This window comes from Ceratina calcarata, unplaced genomic scaffold (genome assembly GCF_001652005.2).
Source record: "Ceratina calcarata isolate Rehan_Ccalc_2016 unplaced genomic scaffold, ASM165200v1 scaffold62, whole genome shotgun sequence".
NCBI lineage: Eukaryota > Metazoa > Arthropoda > Insecta > Hymenoptera > Apidae > Ceratina > Ceratina calcarata.
Genome location: NW_017177448.1, coordinates 117,398 through 137,837, shown reverse-complemented (window position 1 = coordinate 137,837; position 20,440 = coordinate 117,398). Strand labels below are relative to the sequence as shown.

At 46.1% G+C, this 20,440-nt stretch overlaps 1 protein-coding gene across 3 annotated transcripts in view; it reads right to left on the bottom strand.

The window, feature by feature from the left end:
- Positions 1–1,340: 1,340 nt before the first annotated feature.
- The window catches only part of Dll (homeotic protein distal-less), a 66,380-nt gene continuing 47,280 nt past the window's right edge, over positions 1,341–20,440 (bottom strand). For all 3 annotated transcript variants that reach the window (XM_018033086.2, XM_026817763.1, XM_018033088.2), the window contains exons 3-5: positions 6,593–6,764; positions 5,503–5,815; positions 1,341–5,040 (exon numbers count right to left, since the gene is read on the bottom strand). In XM_018033086.2, coding sequence (XP_017888575.1) covers positions 5,022–5,040; positions 5,503–5,815; positions 6,593–6,764 — 504 coding nt within the window. In that variant the 3' untranslated portion in view covers positions 1,341–5,021. The remainder of the gene's footprint in view (positions 5,041–5,502; positions 5,816–6,592; positions 6,765–20,440) is intronic.

The following is a 20,440-nucleotide window of genomic DNA, read 5'->3' as shown; positions in this document are numbered from 1 at the left end:
ACGAAAGGAAGCAAACATCTACTCGACGTAATCTTTTCGAAGGTACACCACAATGAATACCGGCGCCTTCCAGTCGAAGGCCCACAGTCGAGATCCATCGACCATTGTGTCCATTATAGGTTTTTGTCCCCCCGTTTGCAAGGAGGCTTTCCCGTGCGTCTTGTGAGACTTTATGCCACTGTATTGTCGTGCCGCGGATAGTCTTCCTCTCTTTCTCTCGTGCTTCCCTTTTTTCCCTTTTCACCGAGTATAAGTTTACGTTTGGAAACCGCGGCGAGGCGCGCATACTGCATTCATCGGGAGCATCGGTACACCTTTTTCTGCCGGTGCGGTGCGGTGGTCCCGCACGGACGAGCAAGCGTAGTCGCGCGTAGCGAACGACTGTGAGTGGCTGCGGAACATGGCCGCTTTTGTAGGGTAGAGTGGGTCTTTGTCTGATGAAAATCAATATCCAGATAAACGAACGATTTAATCGTCCGATGGCTAATTGGCTTATTAGGCTTCGTCACGATTATTACAATCAGTCGAAGCTTATGAGCGAACGTCGCTGAGTTGGATTGATTTTCCGTTCGCTGTTTGATCCATCGTGGTCCAAACCTCATTTCGTAGTAATGCATAGGCAGGTTACAAATGTTTAAATATTTATGAATAGTTATAAGTTAGTTAGAGTATAGAAATGTGCAATCGAAAGCAATATATTAATAACATGTCAAACGTTAAACGAAGGTTCCTATTTTTGGATTGCATTCACGAGACTGCTTTACATGCACATTCGCAGTTTTTTCAATTAATTTCCTCAATAAAATTATTTATCTTTTAAATAAATAAAAACAATACTTACACTCCTTGAAGAAAATTTGCCATCGAATCAAACACGTCTTTAATTATAGTTACGAAATCATAAAATCTCTAATTCATGTTTTTTCCGAGTCTTGCTTTTCCAAGACACCGTGTAGATTCGTGGCTGCAAAACGCGGAATAGTCGGTGGCTTCGCTTTAAGCGAGATAGGAGTACAGTTATCCATAAAAGTAGAGCATGCGTATGGCAGCTCTAGAACGGCAGGTGGTGGCCGCTACTGGCGAACAAAGAGAAAAGGAGAAAAGAGGAACTCGAACCTCTCCTGCCATCAGGACAGTGGAAGTTCGTTCCGCAATCGCAGTTCCTTTGGAATCATCAAATATGTAGTTTATTCATTATTATGCACTATAGTAATTTATGACACGCCCTGAAACTGTGAGAAACTATATTTTATCGCGGACGTTTTTACTGGTAGAAAATACATGTTTTCTTATATTAGACACAGAGAAGGATAAAATAAAAGATATAATGCAATGGACGATTTAAATTGAATTAATTAGTTATTATTCATATTTTATACAATAGTAATCATAATTAAGGTATTTTAGTCCTCGTAATATCTATATTCATACAAGGGTACTCGATAAAATTGATAAACTGGGGGGGAGTTTCCGGTGTTTGTTGTTAACCTATATGTATATAGACGATTTCTGGCTTCATCTCTCTTTCTCTCCCTCTCTCGCATATCTTTACACATCTTATCACAATATCGTATTTTACACAGATTTATTCATTTCATTTTTACGGCTTACGTACTAACAGGGGGTGGGCCCCGGTGCATTATTTACACGCACATCGGAGGACCGATCTTTATAAATCTGTTCACGCCGCTCGATTCGATCCCCGCTCGCTTTGCACCGGGACTAGTAACACTAATGAAATTCCTACGGACTCCTTATTTCGTTCTCACCGTTTTTTTTTCCGTTTCTTTTTCATCGCTACTTCATTTCGCGATGTTCGCCATTTCACTATAGGCATGCCTATCCGTCTGTCATTCTTATCTCGCGCGCGTCTCCGTCCTCCTTCGCATTAATAGCCCCGCGTCGCTCATCCTCGGCCGGCGCGGCGTTCTATTATTCCACGGAACTCGACGAAAGCGTGACAAAGCTGAACTGCAACGTGCGTTATGCGTTTGCTTTTGCAGCGACAACGACGCGACACGATGTGATGGACAAGCGCTTGGGTTCTTCAGTTCTTCATTATATTTCCCTTTTTATCCCTCGTCTCTTTTTCGTCTAACAATTTTTTATACGTAACCTACGAATGTTCGATGGACAGTCCGCGATGTGGAGAGAAAAAAGAATTGAAATAACGGTGTGTCCCGCGCCACAGCCAACACTTTCGTCGAATCCGCCGCGCGTCGAATCGTTTTACGCTGTTTTTCGCAATTTACTCGCTCTACACGCAATTTAGGAACTGAGGGAGCTTCGTCTTAAATTATACACGCACACGCCTCCTTATTGCACCGAATCCAAACGCAAGCAACAACGACCATTCTCCGGTTCCGTCGTCGTCCTTCCGCGACTCGTAGCTCTGCGGTCGAATCTAACGGCACTTGTTTAGTATACAACACGGATGGAATCGTTGTCGTCATCTCTCGTCATCATCGCGCTGAAACGTGTCTCCTGGCCCGGAATGCCTAGCCGCGATACGCCGCGCCGCGGTCGACGAACAAAGAACACCGAGAAATCGCGAGGACGAGGAAATTCCGACCGAGATAAAGGGGTAAAAACGCGACTGACGCGACGGACGTGTTCCGCCCTTCTCCGCTCGCGGCTCGTTCTTTCTCGCGGATTTCGAGGTAACACGCGATGGCTCCAGATGTCCAGCGACGTGAAACTGGCTTTGTGCTCTGTTCCCATGTTGAGGAGAGTTTCATGATGGGAAAGCTCCGGCGTGCCCGATGAAATATTCTAACGGGGCATTACCAGGGAAACGCGAGGTTCAACTGTGTCGAAACAACCTTGATCTGATTTCAATAAAGAAGGTATACCAGCTTGATTTAATTCAAACAGCAAAGTAGAAATTTAAAGATAGGAATCAAAAGACTTTCGAAATATCTTGATCTGAAATGAAATAATATGAATATCTTGAAATGAAATACCATTTATAAATGGACTAAAATAAATGTTTGATCAAAGTAATAAAGAATAGAACGTCTTAGAGTTAGCGAAGGAAAATTCGAAAGGGTTATTTCGACGAAGTTTTCACACGAGTCTCTATCTCCTTGACCAGACGGTTGACACAGTGGCATCTCACGAAAACGTAGGCAGAGTCAGGAAGTAAAGGAACCGTGCGAGACCGCGTTCTCATGAGACGACTATTGTTACCGACCGATACGCCGGAGGATTTGGGTCAGCGGTGGGGCTCGAACGCAACGGCCCTCCCAGTTTCCCCTGGTCGCAAACCGCAACCGTTCGTTCTTTTTTCCTGTGGTTTCGTGGCGTCTCTTTGAAAATGTTGGCTGTATCGTAGCCGAGAAACGGCAAAAGGGGTGACCCAGCAATGGCCGACGGGAAACGATAAAAACAGCGTAAAACGTGGAAACGTTTTCGCGCTCCTTTTTCCGTAGTTTCCAGGTACGTGTGACGATCGAGAATTACGGACAGAAAGATTTATTTTGTCGGAACGAAAAAGATTCCGCGAGATCTCTCTCTCTCTCTCTCTCTCTCTCCTCCCCGGGAGGAGACAGCGCGTCGCGAGACTGTCCTCTCGACAGATGTTTCCGCTCGACGTCCAGCCACGCTACTCGAGTCCGTGCTTTCACGAACGATCCTTCTTTTTCTTGTTTCACGAATTTAATGAACGCATACTTGTCAGAACTGTTCGTCGCGTCGCGTCGTCGACCGAGATAATGATTTTTTCTACGCGGCCCCGCACGGCCTCGGGTTTCGTAGTGAATCGCGCATATCTCCTCGCGGGTCCGCTCCGCTCCGCGGCTCCTTCCCGGAGGAGGATGCCCGGTAGGGCGTTCGGTTGCTTCATCCGGAAAGGAGGGACCGGTGATTACAGCGCGCCACCGTGATTGCCGAGATCGTTTGACTCACGAAAATGTCATTAGGATTTCATTACTTCCAACCGCCTTGAGGAACGACCGTGTTTCTCGGCGACGAGTTTGTGCAACGCTTCGCCCTTTCCTTCTTTATCATTCCTCCGATTATTCTCTCTCCGTCCCATTCTGCGATTACCCTCATCCGACTTTATATCCTCCCTTCTCGCCCCGTCACCGTTCGATCCGATGAGGTCCAGCTTCCAGAGCACGAAGTGGGTCAGTCGACGCGGATAGGCAACTGTCGCAAGGATCGACCGATCTAGCATCGCGAGTCAATTGACATTTATGAAGGAAATCGAGGAATCGTTCTGTGATACCAGTTATTGAGAGGAGACCAAAATATCAGGATAATAATAGTCAGTTTCGCATAGACTGACCGTTATCTTGACATTTATCGGATCGACGGAAACTGTATCTGACTAACCACACAATCATTGAAATTCTATCGATCTATGACAATCGCGGATAGATCGGTCGATTATCAGCTAAAGGCCAAGTCTTGCTCAGTTTAGTGCGCTCGATGACGAAGAACAATCGACAAGCTAGCGAGGCAAACGAGAACGATTTGCTGTCGATCTCCGATCGAGGAGATCCTTTATTATACCTATTCGATGATTTGTTTACTTCGCGGTTGTCCGTTGCGCGTTTCCCGGGCCATCCATATTTTCTTCCTTCGACGATTTCATTTACTGGTGAAAGAAGAGTGGTCCTGCGATACTCTCTCGGCGTGAATTCGATACGCGAATTGTTCACGAATCATCACTCGCGATAATATGATCGTCCATTTGATTCTTCGACGCAAGTTTCCCGTGAAACGTTGCATTTTGCCGAGAAATTCACGTGTTTTCGTGGGTCTAGAACACGTCTTTCCATCTTACTATTGTCGCGGTTGCTTCTCTAACGGACACTTAAATTTCATCTCGTCTCCTACGAGATCGTCGACGAAAACGCGAGTTTCGTTAAGAAATAGAAACAATTTATTTAACATCGAACGCGGATTCCGTCGCGACGGGTGCTATATGTATTCACACTTTGGGGCATGGGCGCTGGCACGTCTGCGGTGCTACGAAAAAGCGGTTCCTCCTGAACGCAGCTCGAAGGACGTCTTCGTTAAACCGCCGGCCACACCCTGAAAAATACCATAGACGGACGAGCCATTAAAACCCTACCCTCCATGCCACCCTATGGGAAATAAAGGAGGGAAGAACACATTCTTTGGCTCGTTGGCTCGCGAATTCAAATAAACTTGACAAGTAACGACCATAGATTTTCCTAAATTCAGTGAATAAATGCATTAATCTATTTGAGACAATATATTGAAAAAGATTGATATGATATTAATGGGCCACTAGAAAATTGCACATACTTGTATCTATTCGAGAAACGTTATTTCACATACACACAAATCTGACATAACGTCAGCACCAGAATTTTAAGATATATTGGGCCCTCTTTGATCTTCCACAACCCCATTGCTAATGCATAGAATTTCGCTCGTCAATCGTAACACCTTGTTCCTTGAGGTAAGTTGTATCGTGATCGATTATAGTCGGGCCGCTCGCGCTGTAGTCCAGTGAGAAGTGGCACTTACGTGAGTAGCCCGGGATTAGGATCCGCCTGGTACCAGGAGTACTGTGGCATGTAGCCCGCGTGATGCGGCGGCGGCGGTGGAGGCGGTGGATGGTGGCCAGGCGTGTGTGGGTGATGGTGGGTGTGCGGTGGCGCGTGCGGATGCGGATGGTGCTTCATCTCGCCCGGCCAAGAGGGTGCGGGCGGGCTCTCGTTGTGCTGGGGCGACATCTCGCTTCCGGGGCTCGAACTGCCGGGGGTGTGACCCCCTGCACCGCCACCCATCCCGCCGAGGTAGCCCGTCGTCGGACTGCCCGACACGGAACTTCCGCCTCCTGAAAACGTAACGGAGAACGGTCTCGTGATCGATCCTGCAGATATAGACTTATCTTGAAGCGGGGGTGGAGTTTCGATTCGCCGCGCCAGAGCGCGAGCGCTTCGTTGACGCGAGGATGATCGAAGTTGTATGAGCTGAGTCAGGGATGGATTGATTTATATTAAATCAGGTAGAAACATGGGTAAGAATTATTAACTTAAGTGCAGATTAAAAAATTAAAAGTCTGAAGGTACTTGGATTGAAATAAAAAGGGAATGATTTGTGGATCTGCATAAATATAGGTCGCAAAACTGGTTTGATTTTAGTGTACGGTTTTTAGAATTATGTTATCTTGAAAAGTTTGAAGAAGAAACGAGTGAGCATTGCTAATTCATCGCGACCTTGTTGCGTCGAACCAGTCGTATCTCCAATGCTGGGATACACGTATGTACACACACGTGGATGGACAAGATTATCGAACGGCTTTCTGCCAACGGCGTTACGTTTCGATCTCACTAATTGATTTATATCTTCCGACTGAATAGTCATGGACTGATAGTAGAATTTTATCGATTACGTGTCTATTTTGCAATAGAAGTCATCTTGTTAAGGCGAAACGTCCATTCGATTAGAACTGTATGCTAATTGCGTCGATCTGCATTCTATAGAATAATTTTACTTTTAACAGAATACATGCGTTAGTATCAGCAGCATCCCTTACTCTACTATCTGTCACGAGTGAACTATTTATATCTGTAGTTACGTTTATTCATTAAGTAATCACAAGGGAACGTACCTCCTTGCATGAGACTTCCGGGTTGACCCGGTTGAGGGGATGGTCCACCGGGCAGAGCGGTTCCACCGGCTAGGAGGCTGCCGTGCTGGCCGCCACCGCCGCCGCCGCTTTGCTGCGCGGCCTTCATCATCTTCTTGTATTTACTTCTCCGGTTTTGAAACCAGATTTTCACCTGCAACAAAAATCGACGGGAACGATCGGTCAGGTGAAACTCGTTTCGCGGGTTGTCAGTGAGTTGGCTATTGGCGAAAGACACGCCGGAGGAAAAAGAGAGAAGGATGAGAAACGAACGGAGGCCAAGCTGTGAAACAAGAATACGTGGAAACAAAATCCGTCGCGGGCACGGGTTGATGTACTATTTAACGTGGACCGAGAACGCGCGTTGTGCTGCCGGTCTCTCGCGAGAGACCAGCAATTTTCAGTGCCTCTGTTGCCGCTGTCCTTCCGTCCGTCAAACATCCGATAATTACAGAGCCCGATATGAATTTCTGCGAGTACGCACTGTGCGTAATGATACACGCTTGTTCCCTTGGCGTACACAGACATATATACGCGGGTACACGCGGACTTGCGTATGTGTGTCGCTTTCGCGAGTGAGGGACGTGCACGGGCAGAACGTTTTATCGATGGTGGTATGCAACGGGTGTACGTATATATCGATGGAAGCGAAGGATACGCGGCTTCGATCGCGTTTGACCACGCTACGCGGGATCTACATAATACGTCGCATCATCGGCTCATGCTACCGGATTGAAGAGTCGACGGGAGAACTGGAAACGAATAAAAAAAAAGAAATGAAAATAGAAGAACTGTTCGTTTCGTAACTATCGTTTCTTTTGCCTGCTTCTACCTACACCCGGATCATCGGGTTTGGCTTGCGCACCGCCACGGCAAGGATACTAATGCGCGTGTGCCGCTGTAGGATTGCACATGCGGTATTTCTTTGTAGCTTGGCGCGATCTATACATGCGCCGCGTGCACGTGACGCGCTGTTCAATCTTACGTAAGCTCGCCTCGGCTAGGTGAACGAGAGGAGCATTTCGTGTGTTTTGCGAGACGTCAAGCAGGCAAACACAGAAAGCGTTAACGCTCGCTGTTCACAAAATACAGGAAACGGAGGAGCAGCTTTTTAAGAAGACTCCCGTAACGTCGTTTTAATTGACTTTGCCTTTTCTGGGAATTCGAACCTGGTAACGTGTATGTAAATTTGTATGCCGCAAAAAGGAATGGTGTAGCATGTACGTAATTGGTTCAACTCTGTTGCTAGCACATTGCAGCATCTAATTCCTTAGAGATAACAAACTGTTTATATTTCACTTTCAATAGAATGTAGCAGAAGCTATTATCCTTCATGAAACTCGGAAAACCCAAAGTCTTATCCATCATCGAGGACACGTGTTCCTTCCTTCTCCGCGTTCACCCCAGCTGTTGCGTAACCGTGACGTTTGGTACCGGTCTATTCACGCCTTCGCGACTTTTTCCGCCTCGGGCGTCAATCAAAATTCATATGGTTACTTTAATTAACTAAATCGGATACGTAAAGCGGAAAGTCGTAGGCACTGACAAGGTGGCTAGAGCGACGAGAACGAAACGAGGGCGTCGTCATGTCAAAACGAGTTCATTAAAACCGCACTGCGGATTCATCTAACTTCGAAAGAAACGCGTCACTCGCGGTCGGCATTGTTTCACGTTTCGCGAGGCGAATCGGCCCGCTGGAACTCGCGGCCTACGTGCACGAGATTGCACGTGTATACAGGTACAAGTACATATGTATGTACATATACAGAGACAGCGTATGTATCACGCATAAAATGTCCGTATGTACATAGGTACGGTATCGGCCGAAAAATATGTTGCCGTCCGAACATTCGCGGGCTTGCCTTCTCATTGGCAAAGAGCGTGCGCCTTGCGAGGTCCGGCCTGGTCCGGCCCGGTCCGGCGCGGCGTGCCGGTGCAAATAAATCTCTTTCTAATTGCTTGGTGAAAAAAAGTCGAGCGTGCTTGCGCGCAGAAGATGGCGCCCGACAAAGGGACCAGCGTTAAAACCTCATCCCGGCGTGGTTTATTTCGTTGTCGGGGCCTCGAGTCCCAGAGTATTTGCCACTACCAGTGCCTTTGTTTATTGATATTTACAACCAGCGTGACACGCGCAGCATACAAAGAAGAAGATCCCGGGATGCTTTTCGGGACTGGGAACCAGCGTATGGGTCTGCTCTTGCTTTTGTCCGAGAAATATTCACTCCGCGAGTTACGTCCGCGTTTCTTGTCCTACGAGTCGGTATCCTGTTGTCATAGCACGGCGCAGGTGTAGATTCTTTCGCGTGATGGGACAACATTGGATTTCTTGCGCGGGCAAATTCCCTTCGCTCAGTAAAAAACGGTTCCACGTCAAAAAATAGTGATATAGTAACTGGAATCTCTTCACTTATTTGTTAATGTTATAAAATATCCATCTTTCCAAGGAGCATTTGTCTATTTTGACGCTAATCGTCGCAATCAATTTCTAAGCGAAGGGACATCGGCGATAGAACGGCAGCAAGAATTCCGGCAAAAAACGCGTTGCCTGCGGTTCGAAATTTATGCAAATGCGCGTGACGAGTCGGCACCGCCTCGCAACGGAATACGTAAATACACATACAAGCGTATACCTGAAAGAACGGCGGTATAAGAATAAAAAGGAGAACAAGAAGAAGAAGAGGCGGCGTGCGCGGAGTGGACATAACGCCGACGGGCAGTAGAGAACGGCACGGTGGCAAGATGATGTTATTCTTTTTTACTACGTAAAGATTATTGTACTGCAGAATAATTTCTATACGGAAATTGGACTGCTTGATAATAATAAGAAAAAATGTGCTGTTATATCTTTCCTTTTAGCATCCCGGAGAAGGCATGTGTAACTCTTGTCTATGTGATTTTATATACCACAATGAATGACCGACAAAAATGACTCCTGTTGGCCGGTGGTCGCGTGAAGCTTTCTAAGGGATGGACGGGGAAGGAAGAGGAGGCAAAGAGAGGAGGGCCGTAGTCCAGCATCGTTGACGTAGCTGGAAGGCTTCCGACGTACCCCACGGCGAAACGGTGAGGCACCCGCCTGTCGATATCGCCGATGCATACTCAATGAGCGACAGATCGTCGCCTTAGGGTGAAGGGGCGTGAGGCGCGCAGGGGAAAAGGGGTACAGCGGCGGCGGGAACGGCATCAGCAGCCGGGACAACGTTCAGGAGTAAAAAATACGGCAACGTTTCGCCTGCGTGAATCCGAGAGCGCGCGCCGCAGCCTGTTTAATATGTATGAGAGAGGCATCTAGGAATAATCTACGTCTAAATGAAAACGCTCCCACCGATTTGTGCTGCGATCTCCGGGAACATTCTCCCCTACTCCCTCTCCTGATTTCGTGGCCCAGCTGTTGTTCATTCGTGGTTCATTTCGAATCGCTTCAAATCGCTACTGTGTTCTACAGGTGCGTCTAGACTTGTTGCCTGTCCTCGTATCGCATCATCGTTTGATATCAGTGAGACAAGACATTGTTGCGCATCAGAATGTACATCACTTTTAATCGTACCGTGAGACAATATTGTAAAACAATTCAATTCAAAACAATATCCCTAATTCTCTATTTTGCAAATACAGAACATTTTTCACTATTTGTATTAGATAAGAAACTACATTGCTATTACTTTGAATATATTGTATATTAGGCAATTTTGTAGTAATGAGTAAAATAATAAAATTGAAGTAATAATTGTATTTATTATATCATAAAGCTCAAACGTTGTAAATAAATATAAACTGTGACACGTAAATGTATGTATAAAGAAACATAGGAATTAAAAGTAAATTGTGACTTTGTCTAAAATGAATTAGACTTTAAATTTCTAGTTCTTAATGTTTATTTTCATTCCATTCGTTGCTAATTAAATAAAGCACTTTAAAAGCGGAAATAAAGAGCCACATAATGTCAGCAGAAAAGTAGGAGATTTCTGTCACACTCCGCGCTACAACCATGTCTGACCATAGTCGGTACTAATTCTACTGTGGGATTAGACGGGCCTCGGTCGAAAGCCAAGAACTGGTCAACAATACAGGAAGGTCTTCGTATTGAGTGACTAATAGATATCCGTCTCGCGTTGTATCGACGTCTATACTTTCGCTAACCGATGTGTGTCAGTCATGGATACCGTTAATTGGTGTTCAGAACAATGTAGTCCTTGACTTGATAATACAGGCCGATAGCGGAGCTGCCCATTTCGCCGCAATTTTAATAACCGTAGTTGCAGGTTGCAACCTAGTTTTGCGACGGTGCGAGGTATGCCCGATAAAACTTTTCGTTTCGAAAACTTGCGATAATCCTAATGCAAAAACGAAGGAATATTTACGCCTATTTGACTCGGGTGCTTCCTTGAAAGGTCGCATATCATTTAGTTTCCAATTCAGTGTACATAACGTATATGCCTAATTTAACTCAGTCTTTTAATTGTCGACGTAAAATAAATGAAAAATCCAATATGAGGATAAAGCGCAATCAGTTAAAAAAGTCTAAATATTAAATATTTCATCGATTCTTTACGAACTAAGGACCCATTCGCGGAATAAAAAATACAAGAAATAAATATGACTAGAGGTCCGGTTTGAAATAGAATTTGCGTTACACGAAGGTTATCTATTCCGTTAACGGGCTACGGTATATCATTCCTCGAACAATCGAAACGGGAGCTGGACAATTAAACGCAATTACTCTAATGGCAGCCGGTGCGTGCGCAATAACGCGATATGAAACCAATAAGCCTGATCGCTGGAAGTCATAATTTCTCCAGCATTGATAAGCGCGGGCGGGCTGATATTGTTCTACGTTCTTAACACATTCCGTTTGACCGACGGCCACGATGTTTATCTACGTGTAATTACTTTGTTTTTTCGAATAAAACGCATCGGGAAACCAGTTTACGCGTGTGCTGGTCACTGCGATTACCGGTGCATACATCCAACGCGGACGCTAACAATACAGCCGCAGCTAAAGCTAATTGTCAATTGTGTTCTGGCTACCGGCGCGGCGCGGCGGCGTCTGGAAATATTTCAAGTGCCGATTATACGTGCGAAGTAACTCATGTTCCTCCTTTTATCTGATTAGCTACCTGTAATCATTGGTTTACATTCTCACATTACGTTCGGTAACTGACGAATCATCAATCGCTATCTGATCTTAAGTCGGAGATGAAATTCCATAATCTTACATTATTTTAGCAAAATACAATGGACAGAGATATGCGAGGAATCTTCAGGTTCAGGATAAACGGAATATACGATTGCGATTGAGATTACTTTTAAGAGAATACAACTTCCTGGTAAACCTAATTTATAATAGGGAAAATAGCAAGGAATTATGGCCATCGTCACGTTGTTCAGCCTCCACCCGCTGACACAAAATTGAAGGTTATACCGCAGCGGTGGCGTATCGTCGGTCGGATCGGGTTATATTCCCGTAGCGGGTCGATCCGTGTCCATGCAGACAGGGACCCCCGTCGGCGTGTTCTGAATGATCCAATCTGTCCGCACAATAAATAATCACGCGTATCGCCACGGCCTACCTGCGCCCTCCGTTAAGTCGAAAGCCGTAACAAACTAATCCGTCATCGGTACCGGACGGCGGCCACACATCGGACACCGCTGAAGGGTTTTTCAACCGGCCGGCAATCAACAACGAATCGATGGAGATAGGTATGGGGAGCGTTAACTACGCAAAAAGCTTCGGTTCCTAATAGTGCGCGGGGGTGAGACGTGAACACGTACTCGATCGATGCGCATCGTTAACGTGTAACTTGTGACTGTAAATATCCACCTGTTCTTTTATCAGCGATTCTGACAATATTAAATTGCTCGATCAATTTAATACAGTTTCGAACATTTATATTTCATTCTTATATTAGCGGAAGGAATGTTTGGATTAATGATGAATCGCTTGAATTTATGCTACGTATCAAGCGCATTATCAACGGATTAATTCATTGTTACTCCCTATCAAACTAGAACGGGCCAACTGTCTATTGGTCCCATCCAATGGTTCGTGGGAACTGACCATCAAATTGGATGATTCACATTCGATCACTGTTTAACTGTTCGTGAACGTGTTTTAAAAGCGACATGTGTGTGTCGCGTTTTCTAAACTGGCTTGGGCAAGTAGGCAAGTTTTCTGTATATTGGAGGGTAGCAGCAGAAGAGAGAGGCCGGAGAGACCGGGAGGAGGATAATAACAGCCGTGAAAATGCGTCACTAGGGCCCCGTTCGCATAATACTGTAATGTTTTCTTTTTTTATTTCGTTCACTCCCACAAAGTAACAACGCCGGGTTCCCCTGTTCACCCGACCCCGCTTACTCCCCCACGCTGCTTCGGCGATTCCCACTTCCTGCCTGGCATCGGTGATGCGCAGTGCCACCTTAACAACAACGAAATTCTCCAGTGGTGAAACGGCCCCTTTGCATTGTGTTCCTCTCATCATTACGGTCATCTTTTCTTCATATTATTTTTTAAGTTCATTCGATATTGTATAGTTGCACGTTGTGGAAACGCAAGGAACGACTGAGGAGTCAAGAGGGTACCGTTACGCGTTTCCTCCGATAGCATCGGCCTCGTTCGGTTTCGAAAAAAACAAATTTAATCGAGTTTCCGTTTTACGAGCTTGTCCACCACTGGACACGTTAGACAGATATCGATCAATGTTCGTGAGCGATGTTCCCGCTTATTTTTCTCTGTTTTCTAATCACGATCGCGGGAAGTGAGTATTTTGTTACTCCTGGACGGGCCAATGGAGCACGTGCCCGCCGCGGTTGTTTGTCGTCCAAAGAGGTATCTTAATCAGGAATGCGATTATCGTGGGTGTTATTACACTTTTACAGATGATCAAAGCTCTACGTTCTTGTTTTTGTTTTTTTTTTGCCTCGATGGATGCATCGCGTAGGCGAAAAACGAACGAGCTGAAATCGAAACACCGTTTTACATCGCGATCACGTAGAGCGTATGGAGAACGCGCGGCGGTGTGAGGCTGCGACAGCCGGAATACGAGCGGTACCCGCGCGTACCCTGCGTCACCACTCCTTTGTACCGGCACCATTTGTTATTTTGTACATATTCATAACGCCGTTACATCATCGCGTACCGATGCATTCTCCACTCGGTACACCTTTTCTTTCTCTCTTTTTCCCGTTTCTCTTTCCACCTGCGTGGACACGCACGCCTCGTGCCGGTTTACTGTTCATCGATACCTGTGCTCAGTCTGAATTCAAAAGCGGGATTTAATACACAATCCATCGGGAAATCGAGAACCTTCGCTCAACATTCGCTGCTCGCTTTCCAGCTTCAAAATGCCTTTTCTATAGTTAGAAAAAAGTGTATTAAATTCAAATGCTCTTAATTTAGATAATCTGGAAACGCAAATAAAGCTGAGAGTGCACATTCGTATACGGAAATGGGATGCATTTTGTAGAGTTTGATTCGTGGTTACCAATGGAAACCCTAAAATACACGAGGATAAGAGTCCCGTTAGCCAAGCTTTTATGATAAAATGCAGATGCGCCGACGCAAACGTTGAACTACATCTCTCTCGCTCGGTTACAAGCAGATCCTCGCTTACGTGAGAAATCTTAGAGAACCGTTATTGTATATCGTACTCGCTGTCGTTCGCAAGACACAAAGGCCCTATTCATCCGCGTGCAATCGTATGCGCAGGAACTGATCCTAACTTCCAGCATGCCTCGCATCGCTTCGCGCCATCCTCCTTGCCGGGTACCTCCTTGCTCGCTCAACCTCGTTAGATTGTGGTAAAAGAATAATATCCGGCGTTAGAACCGACGTTCCACTGACTGAATGATATCCTCGGCTCATGCCACGTTTTCAAGGTTTTCAGCGAAAACATTCATTAAACGTATCAAGTGCGCGATCGTCAACTGGTACCGGACGCTATCACCAAGATACCAGTTCAAGTGTCAGGTCAATTTCGCCGACCCTGTTCACTTTCGGTTTCATTTCAATTTATACGAAGCCTGATTTATTCGCGGATCGCGACAAGGGCGTTTGTCTTAATCCTTTCAGATATTTCAATTAGAATTGCATAATTTTCCAAACCGTGTACGCAAATCCGTTCTGTCCTTTTCTGCAAACTAGTTTCATACGTAATAAATTTCCATCTCATCACTGTAGTATCATCAGTCAACGTCACAAATCTTCCCCTTAAGTCTTCAACAGACGTCCACTTAACAAACCTGACAGATACCCGACGCGAGTTGGGGGCTGCTTCGAAACTGGGAGCCGTCACTCTCGACAACTCAATCGCACCGTTTCGGCCGACTGTCATTGGCATAATTATCAGCGTCGAGATGCGAAGCGAGGTGGCAATGGGCACAGGCCCCGATTCCCATGTCCGTATTCGCGAGTTTCCACGAGCTGGCCTCACGGAATAAGTCCTCGTTTGTAGGTGGATACCTTCGTCACGGTGAGCGATTCGCACCATGGTTTACCGGACAATCGTGGTGGACGCGCTCGAGGACGATGAGCGGAGACAGGACAAGAGAGAGAGAAAGGGACGGTGAAGGGGGAGGGATGAGGGAGAGAAAAAAAAGACGCGGGAACGACGGAGGGGAGGGGAACGGAGAGAAAGAGAGGGAGAGAAGGGACCTTCTTCTTGGTAGCGGCCGCGGAGGAAGAAAACGAGGGACCACCGGGCATGGGGGAGGCAAGGGGCAAGGAGAATGTCGTGCTGTGCTCATCGAGGTGTAGATCCTCGTCCCCTGGGTCGTTTCTACGCCGTGGTCAGCGTCCCACTAAGCCACGGTCACGTTTACATTCGCGTTCTGACTGCGTTTAAATTGCAATCGTACATAGAAAAATTTTTCTCGCCGCTCGCATCACTCCGCTCTTCCGCTTCGGACGCCAGAATACACTTGATTTTTTTCGTTCGGAGTGTTCTCTCAACTACCTGGCCATTCGCAGCGACTTCTGACCTTCCTTATATCTCCTTACGAGAATAGAAACATCTAAAATTGCATGATATACGATTAAACACTCCGCTACTCGAACGCTATCTAATTCTAAGTACAGGGCGTTCTTCGCACGATGGTATCCCTAAATGTGCTAGAAACACAATAACTGATAAGATCGTGCGTGTCGGGAGTTTCGCTCCAGTGATCGTTTCGCGCCTCGAATCGCACCTGTCGGTAGCGTTCCTCGCAGCTTGTCCGCCGGGCAAACCTAGTGGAAGCGACGAGACATCGCGCTGCCGCGCATTCTAGTCCTCGGCGTCGGCTGAACCGATTAAGATGTAAACGACACGTTGTAACACAGGCTCGGGTTAGGTCGACCGGTCCCGCCTGGGTCCCTCTTTATTTCTCGTTCGTGGAAACCGTAAAGTCCATTTGAAGCGCGCTCAGTTCGCGCTCCGATGGTCTGCAAGAGCGTTTCTGGACTTTTACGGAAATCGGGAACCTGGGAGCACCGTGCGCCATGTACAGTGCTCGGCCTATGGTGGCGAATGACCTAGCCCGTTCCATATGCGTACCTCGCCTCGAGAGCACCCCGCTTTCACGCGGTTCCGAGCGTGTTCCACGACGGCATGGACGCCGCGACGGTGTTTCCGCGGTCTTCGGTGCGGTGGAGAAAGGGGGCGATTAAAGGAGATTGAGATATCTGGGCACGAGCCGATAAACCAGCTGACCGAAGCTGATCGAGCACGGTTAACGAACTGAATGCAAGCTAGAACTAACGGACACATGTAGATAACGCCAGCGATAAGTCAGTGCTCGAGTTTCATCAATTATAATCCTCTCACCTAGACGAAATTAAATAATGTAACATTAAGTATACATCGGCTACGTCATCGGGGTATTACTGTGCGGAAAGAGGAACTGGTTCTCATCCGGCAGATCCAGGAAAGATTAATCTGTAGTTACGATCAAAAGCGCGACTGCAACGGATGCGGTGTGTATGTAAATCGGCGGCGACGTGTCTCTCGGTAAAAACTAGACTTCGTCCGTCGTGTTTACAGTAATAAATTACACCGAGTCAGACCCCGGCCCGTGTCATTCTCGCGAGTCCTTTCGCTGTGTGCGTCGCAGGATGATGAAGTGGGCTCTCCTTTTTCCAGTTCAGGATACGCATTGTACACAGAGCTCAGCGACTAAACGTCGCTGTCTATGCATCTAGCCGCGCTTTTATATCACGTGCATGCGTACATCATGCACCCATGCATTATTCTAGCCTCGAAGTGTGACGTAGAACGAGAAGAGATAAAGGCTTCTCGGCTCGGCTGCCGGTGCGCCAAAGCATCGCGTATATCCGTGATCTAACATCGGGGAAATCCTGGCCTTCATTAACATACAGCGTCCCGTGCCCCGTGCACCGAGAACAAGAAAATTTCCATCCGATCGCGTCGAACGATCGACGGTACACTAACCTGATTCGCGTGGGGATCGAGAAATTCCCCGTCGCGTATCCTTTTTTAAACAATCCCCACCTGACCCGAGATTTAATCATCTTCCGAGTCGGAGATAAAATCGCAGCGGCGAATTAAATACCTACCGGCGCGCCGCGGCGGTAGTTTCGTTTTAATCGGGATTCCTGGCTGAAAAACGCGAGCGGCTCGCGATCCTTATCAGCGGCGGTGCGATTACCGTTGCCTTATGAATTTTGATGATATCTGATCGATGATTCGCGAGCAAAAATCCGGCTCGTTAAAGGGAAATTTATAACCGACCTATTCCAGTTTCGTGCCGGGGATTCTATGGACGGACGTGCCACGGCGAAACGGTAAATTATATTATACGAGGCTCGCGCGTACGTTTCCCGCTGCACCGCTCTTTCTACATCAATTTCTTTCTCCGTCTGGCCGCGTGCATATATCCTGCATCCAGAAACGCACGGTCCTCGCATCGCGTCGCTTGTACCGGCGTTATAAAAGTTTTTTGCAACGCGCGGAACGAACCGAAGTTGTTTGCGGTGCAACACGGCCACGGTGAATGCGGAAAAACAAGACGAGCTTCGACTTTGCATCGCCACGTCCGATCATCTATGAAATTATTTATCTCGATGCAGTTCCTAATGCTTAGGCTCATCCCATGTCTTTTTGTCTGGATCTAACTAAAAATAATTTATCCTCATATGGAGTTTCAATTGGGGCAATAAGTATTGAATTAATTGTGAGATTAAATTCCTTCCCAGTTCATTATACAGGAAATTGGAAAAGAATTTATTGTCGTCAAAGATTGTTAAGAATTTCTTAACAATTGTTTAATTTTTACATTAAGCTGCGATGTGTTATCGACGATTTTCCCGAATTCACTCCAGAAAGAGATATAAAAACCTGTTCCTCTATACATATAACTCTCTCCATAAACCCGCGATCAAGTGCGAGGATCCGTAAGGTTCTCCAGCATTATCCGAAGTACCTACTCTCGGTCGTATAGCGGGCATGTGCAATTTTCGAGCGGTTTCCGCGGGCTGGATATCGAAGAAAGAAGCGGAGATAGAGAGAGAGAGAGAGAGTGGGAGCGTGGTATATGAGGTCGAGAGGCAAGGGGAGGGTAATTTTAGTCGGGTTGCCGGTAATTTCACGCTTTTACTCGGGCAGGTTAGCAAGGCGCGGCTCGTTCTCGTGGAAAATGTCGTCCTCCTCGCATACTCGCTCGACTCCTTCTTCCTCCGTCGCGCGTTCGGTAAAGGCCTTCGAGTGGGTGAACACACGAAAACCGCGAGACCGTACATCCAGATAGTTACGGGACATGACTTCCTCGCTCGCGGGATTTTATCGCCCTAGAAATCTGCTGCCGTGTGCATGAACACTTATGTACACGTGCACGTATATGCACAATGTACATCGCCGTCTTAACACCGTTTCGCGTACCGAACCTTCGCTACTGTCAAACATCCACGACTGTTCACTAACGCCACTTAACTATGGTTTAACGTTAAGACGACACGTTAGTATGTTCAATACTACAGAATCAATTTAATGGCTACAAGAGTTACGACATTCTGTATATCTTATTTTGGTATCATATAGAAAGTCCATGTAAAATATTAAAACCTGTTATTATTGATATACGCTACTAAGGGTTAGTGGAAATTTAAATGTGTCTACATAAGTCTCTTTCACTGATAAATATAATTTTCACTTTATGCGAGGTCATTTAGAAACGAGTGCAATCTACATAGACTTGTATCGATTAATTGCAAATGCAAATTGTTTCCTGTGCGTTTCCGCAAAATTATTTAAGAAAATTCTATAATTCTGTTCACTTTTTCTTCAGATACGCTAGGCTATAATTTGATATTAGTCAACCGATACGATCAATGTATCATAAATCAAATTATTTCTCTCACAAAATATTTTACACTCTGCTGATACTTCTAAGGACATAAACACTTATGAAAGTTATTAGGATGGAAGAATATCCTTAAGAAATTACTTGCACGCGTTATTCCGACCAATTATTTTTCCCACCCTCCTTTGCGTTTCGTTTATATCGCTCGAAAGAGATTCACGAGAGCGAGTTGCACGCACACGAATCCGGGAGTCATTGTCGGACGAGGATGCAGAAGAAGCACTGTCATTGCCCGAAGTCAGCCACGGCTGTTGGTTCGTCGGAGGCTCGACTCGAAGGAGCAATCGTTTGCAAGGAGCAACGAGCGATCGTCGATAAGGGTATAGATGCGCCCCGGGTGTAGGCGTAATAAATTGTTTGCTGATTCTATTGAGCCTACACGATGAAAACAATGGGCCAAATGAGGGGCGAAGGGGTACTGCGCCAGATGAAATATTGCTGCGATCGCGGATGTCGCTGACGAAATACTTTGGATTTCCAATCGACATTTTTCCGTGTCGGTAATAAGCGCTATAATGTACATGACAATGTAGTAGACAGATAATTTAAATTTGTATATTATTATGCAAAACTGTAATCTCGTTTATCTTCAGTGTAGGGTTGAATTCATTACTACCGTGAACTGACTAGCTAAGGAAAATTAATCGATTAGAAACGGAATAATATAAAACAAATGTTGACAAAAATTGAATAAAACGTTCAAGAAATTCTGCAGTGTCGCTTCTGTTTTCATACAACATTTAGAAACGACAGTTTCTAGCGAGCTTAAAATCTCGGTTAATTAACGCGATCGGGCAGGCAGATGGTACCGAAACGCGAAATCAGCAATCGTGGCCACTGTAACGAACCGCGACATCCAACGGTTGCTCGTTTGTCACGGATCGGTTGTCTCGAAACGTCGCTTCGCGAAACCATTGTCCCATTCGTGTTCTAATGTCGGCATGAATGAGAGAGAGAGAGAGAGAGAGAGAGAGAGAGAAAGAGAGAGAGGGGGGAGAGAGAGAGAGAGATGTAATGATCAAAAGTACTGCGAAGTATTCGACGATAGCGAGTAGTATAGTCCGCTTCGAGAGTTAGGTACCAGCAGAGATCGCATCTCCGCCACCTCGTGCTGTCTCATGCGAGAGCATTGTTTCACGTTTAACGGCAAGGTGAGGTTATGCAATCCCCCTAGTCGTGGAGGCGCGAGAACACGAAAAGGATGCGAAAGGGAGGCAGGAGGAGAAGGAAGAAGACGAAGAAGAAGAGGAAGGAGGCAAGAGATCGTATCGCGGCGTACGATCACCGTGGCTAACTATGATGCACCGTGTATGTGTATTTACGTGCACCCGCTTTTGCTTCAGTGCTTTAGGACTCTCTCTTTTTCTCTCCTCCTTTCCCCAAGCTTTTATTTCGTTTCCAACATAGTAGCAGTCAAACTTATTTTCCTTTATTTTTTAAAGTTTATTTTTCAAAGTAAAGTAAACATTTAAAAAAATG